The sequence below is a fragment of the Haplochromis burtoni genome, unplaced genomic scaffold, assembly GCF_018398535.1.
Source record: "Haplochromis burtoni strain Fernald_Lab_line unplaced genomic scaffold, NCSU_Asbu1 Contig_3279, whole genome shotgun sequence".
Lineage (NCBI taxonomy): Eukaryota > Metazoa > Chordata > Actinopteri > Cichliformes > Cichlidae > Haplochromis > Haplochromis burtoni.
In genome coordinates this window covers 1,543-6,500 of record NW_024585640.1, presented here as the reverse complement: position 1 = coordinate 6,500, position 4,958 = coordinate 1,543, and the positions used below count along the sequence as shown (strand labels likewise).

Genomic DNA, 4,958 nt, shown 5'->3' with positions numbered 1-4,958 from the left:
TGTGCCGCACGGCTGAGAGGGGCCGGCTCGGGCCCTCTGCCCCCCCCACCACTACTTTGCTGTCCTTTCTTCGCTGTGTCTCTCTCTCTCTCTCTCTCTCACACACACACACGCAGCTCTGAGCCGCTGTGGCTTCAGGTAGGAAGCTACGAGTCAGTTTGAAAGGAGGAAGTGATGTCAATGGTTTTTATAATAATAAAGTTTGAATAAAAACAAACAGGTTTATTTTCTATTGATGATCTATTTTATTCATTATTCGTGTCTTTGTGGTGAATATTGATACAAAAAGTTCTCTCAGGAGGAAGTGAGAAACAGGAAGTGGAATCAATTACATTCAGTACAGCTAGCCCCGCCCCCTCCTTTTGTTCTTCCTCCTGGACCAATAGCAGGGGGTGAGGGCGAGAAAGCTGCACTCCTATTGGTGCATTCTGGTCTTCATAAATCTATTTTGAATATTACAAATATATAAGAGCTCTACAGTGATGATACAGAGTCTCTACTTCAGCTCAGAGTCACACACACACACACCTGCAGGCCGCCGGGTCAAAGGTCAAACAGAATCAGCTGATACAAAAACAATCACAAGTGCAGTAAAAGTCAGTCAGACAGGAAGTCTGCGCTCTCAGCCCGGCCGAGGGGGCGGAGTCAGCAGCCAAAGTGTTTGAGCTTCACATTTCCTCCTGAGGAGCCTCACCTGGACAGGTGAGTGTGTTTACAACAAATGAAAACAAACATTAAAAACAAACGAAATGATGACGAGGTGGCACCGACAGCGGCGAGGTCCAACACGAACACGACTCCAAGAAAAACACAACATCCCGAAACAGTCTGACGTCAGAGTGTGTTCATAAACTGATTCAGAGTCAGCGACAGGAAACAAACATCTGAGACTTTCAGAATAAAGCTGGAAAGACGTTCAGAATCTTTCCAAAATAAAGTTTTTAATGCAGCGACATCAGTGTCGATTTACACAATAAATATTCCAGCAAAACGTTTAAAAACGAGAAATGAGCAGAAGGTCAAAGGTCAAAAGTTTACGTTTGTGTCGTGAAAAGAAAAAAGAAGAAAAAAAAAAAAAGGATTTTAAACTCGCTGCTCCGAGCCTGCTCGCTCTCAGGTATCCAAGAATGCCTCAGTGGGGCGGGGCATAGAGCTCTGCATCTCCGAAAATGTGAGTGAACAACTCCGTCTGCACGTGACCACGAGCGAAGACAGAAACACGCTGAAATGTGAACCAATCGAGCGGCAGCGACACTACAGGCTGTGAGGCCTGCCCCCTGCTGGTACACTGAGGGGCTGCGGGGAGGAGGAGCTTAATGCTGATGCTGAGATGGGTTTTTATTGGTCAGAGACCAGATTGCTCATGTTCCCACTAAGATAACAGAAATAATTTGAGCTCGTTGTGACGTTACTCCGTCTCGTTAGTCGATTATGATTTTATTGTTTTTATTGTTGCTCAGCAGGACTCGTTCTGCCCTTAATAACAAACACGAACAGTTATGATCCAGTTTGATTCAAAATCTCAGATGATTTCTGTCCTGACGCCGACCCGGAGCGCCGTGTGTGTGTTTGTGTGCGCGTTCAGCGCAGCCAGGAGCATGGCACCCACTGCGGCTCCGTGTCCAGCTTGTTGATGAGTCTCAGCAGCTCGGTGAAAGCTTTGTCCTGATCCGTGTTCACGATGATGGAGTCGAACAGGTGACCGCAGCCCTTCTCCATCTCACGCGCCTTCTCGATGATGTCACGCAGCTCCTCGGGCTACACACACACACACACACACACACACACACACATCAGTACTGAGACACACATGCATAAACACAGCTGATGGGCAAACGTAAACGGACGAGCACCTTGGGGTTCTTGTTTTCTTTAGCCAATAAAGCTCGAAGTCGTTCCTGGGAGGGCGGAGCTATGAAGATGATGTAAGGCTTCAAGTCTGAACTCCTCAGCACCTTCAGAGCCTGGAAACACAGACAGACACACACTCTATGTCATGTATAAAACAAGCAAACAGTGGAGAAAGCTCTTCAGCACAGGTGTTCCCAGGTATGAACACCATGGCTTTCTGCAGGTGTACCCGGTCACCTCCACAGAGCTCCCATTAGCTCGCTGGCTCAAAGCTGAGCTGCTCTGCGGACCTGCAGCATCTGAACAGCTCACATTCATACTTCAGTGTCTGTATATCAGGATCACCTGCACCGCAGTGCAAACGAGGTCCGTTTGTGATGAGTGCAGCTTGTGTAATGTGGATCATCAGTGGACATGATGATAAGCTGTTATTTGCATGGAGAGCCTCCGAGGCAGCTGTCTGACACTCTTCCTGTGTCTGTGCCTTTATCTCAATCAGCAGAGTCAGAAACGTAACCCCTGTCCTCTGAGTGCTGGAGCTGCTGCTGAGCCTTCAAAACAGACGTGGTCCTGCTGGCTTCATCAGGAGGGAATCAGCACCTCCGAGTCTCAGCCCACTGTCCTCAGCAAGAAAGGGTGGAGTGGCTACTCCAGGTCAGGGACAAGCTGCTGACCCAGGTGGAGGAGAGGAAGTATGTCGGGGTCTCGTTCACGAGTGAGGGCAGATCGACAGGTGATCTGTTGTGGTGAGTACAGAGCTGAGCATGATGATTAAGTGGTCAATCCACGTCCCCACCCTCACCTATGGTCACGAGCTTTGAAAAGAACAACATCACAAATAGGGCTGCACGATTAATCGTTAGAAAATCGCGATCTCGATTCATACTTATGTGCATCTCATTTCCAAATGACAACGATTTAAAAAAAAAAAAAAAAAAAAAAGACGACGATTGTACCGCATTTTGATCCGGGACGTAATCTGCATGAAAACAAGCGCTCACTCTTCCTGCTCAACAAATGACAAGGGCGGAGCCTTATACCACGTGATACAGAAGCTGTGCCGTGTGATGCTAAAATTAGCAGGGAAAAAACAACGGAGAGCACGTCAGGGATGACGAGAAAGTGACAGGAGAAAATCCGTCCCGGTCAACCACCCAAACATCAATAACGGGAACCTTATACAGCGCTTCCCTATACCCGTCGAACTCCCGCAGGCACAAAGAAATTACGGAGGCTATCACTTATCACCTGACCAAAGATATGGCTCCCATCAACACTGTGCAAAACGAGGGATTTAGGAAAATGATCAACACCCTAGACAAACGCTACACAGTGCCGTCCCGCAACTATTTTTCTATTGTTGCACTACCTGCTCTATACACGCAGTGTCGAGCAACGGTGGAGACGGAATTTCAAGCAGTACAACAACAAAACGTGAGACATTTGTTGTTTTTATGTTTATTTATTGTTTTTATGTTCAGTCTCAACTGTTACGAAGTTGATGTGCAGTTAATAAGTGCAATAAATATTTATACTGGAAAAGAGAATCGTGAGAGAATCGTGATCTCAATTCTAAGCCAAAAAAATCGTGATTCTCATTTTATGCAAAATCGTGCAACCCTAATCACAAATATAAACAGGAAAAATCAGTTTTCTCTGGAGCGTTGCTGGCCTCTCTAAAGAAGCTCGGGGGACGCTGAGCAGAGCTGCGACTAAGGCTGGGCCATATCACACCGTTCATGGTAATACCAGTATAATGTTACGCAATGATAAGAAAATAAGATAACCTTTATTAGTCCCATACGTGGGAAATATGGCGATAGAATACGAGTAAAACATGCATGTGCAGTGCCTTTGTTTACATACGCACATGGCGGAAAAAGCATGGCGGCGACGCAGAATGAGAAGGGCGAAAGCGGATCGTTGAATGAAACAGATGAACCAGAACTGGTTTGTAAAAATGCTGCAGCTTCACTGGTGTGGAACTGGTTTAGCTTTCGTTAGCTTTTTTTGGTAGAGCATGCTAGCGGGCCGTCGTTATTACCGAACTGATTTTATGTCGTACACGGCACACAAACATCTGTCAAATGTTTTAGTCCGACTTTGCAAAGCTACGAAGCCGCACCGCTTGATGGATTGTCATTAAGGCTATCGTAGGCAGGAGCCTCGCGGAGTGATACGTACTGTGCTTCAACATAATGTTACCGTATTGTGTGTGTATAAGCTCTTTTTAAGTTTTTGGGTATTATACATGGTTATGCTGAGGATGTGTCGGCCAGTTTCCACTGGAAATGCCTTTTGGTTAAACTGTCAGCAAGGAATTTGTACTGTTACATTTTTATATAACTGTAATGCACATAAAAAACAGCTGCTTGTTAAGTGAAAATACATTATTAGCGCAAAAAAAAACAACAAAAAACCCCCCAAAAAAACAAAAACAAAACACAGTTGTGGAGTTGTAAAGTATTTTGTCTCGCGTCAATTATATCGTCAGTTTTATTGTTATCGCAAATTTTCAAATGTATATCATGATAAATATTTTTGGCCATATCGCCCTGCTCTAGTTGAAACTCCTCCAAAATGACGAGTTGATGTCTCACTGGGAGGAGATGCTGGAGCAGATCCAGGAGTCACGGGTGAGATTGTAGCTGAGTCCCAATACGTAGGCTGCATCCTTCGGAGGCCAATTACGTCACAGCCAGGTGACGGAGGCTGTCCCAATTTGTCGACTCCTTAGAATTCAGAGCGCGCCAATTCCAGTTTCCAACAATGGCGGCAGCTAATTAGTTTTAATATTACTCTTATTATTCTTTCTGGGTCACAAAATAAACGTTTAACATATTTTCAGGCGAGAATGTAGCTGTGTAAACCTCAAATATCTGCTCAGTTTATCAAGACATCACATATTTGCAAAAGCGCTCCGACGTTTTCGGAGACGTCCGTTACCCACTAGCTCGATAGCGAGCCGGGGGCAAGGCTCACTAGAGCTGGCGAGAACGGCACACTCCCGGGAAATCGTTTTCAGATCACCGCCGTCTTTCGCTACTCAGGTTAAACATGATATATAAGTCACTCGGATAACTTAAAAATGTTATTGTTAAACAGAA

General features: G+C 45.5%; 1 protein-coding gene across 1 annotated transcript; it reads right to left on the bottom strand.

Annotated features, from left to right (window-relative positions):
- Positions 1-225: 225 nt before the first annotated feature.
- Positions 226-1,964, bottom strand: LOC102294373 (protein PALS1; the record flags this gene model as incomplete). Its single annotated transcript, XM_014331561.2, is given in 2 exon segments — positions 226-1,758; positions 1,854-1,964. Coding segments are annotated over 2 exon segments (288 nt in total), but the record flags the coding sequence as incomplete, so codon positions are not given.
- Between the last annotated feature and the right edge of the window lie 2,994 nt (positions 1,965-4,958).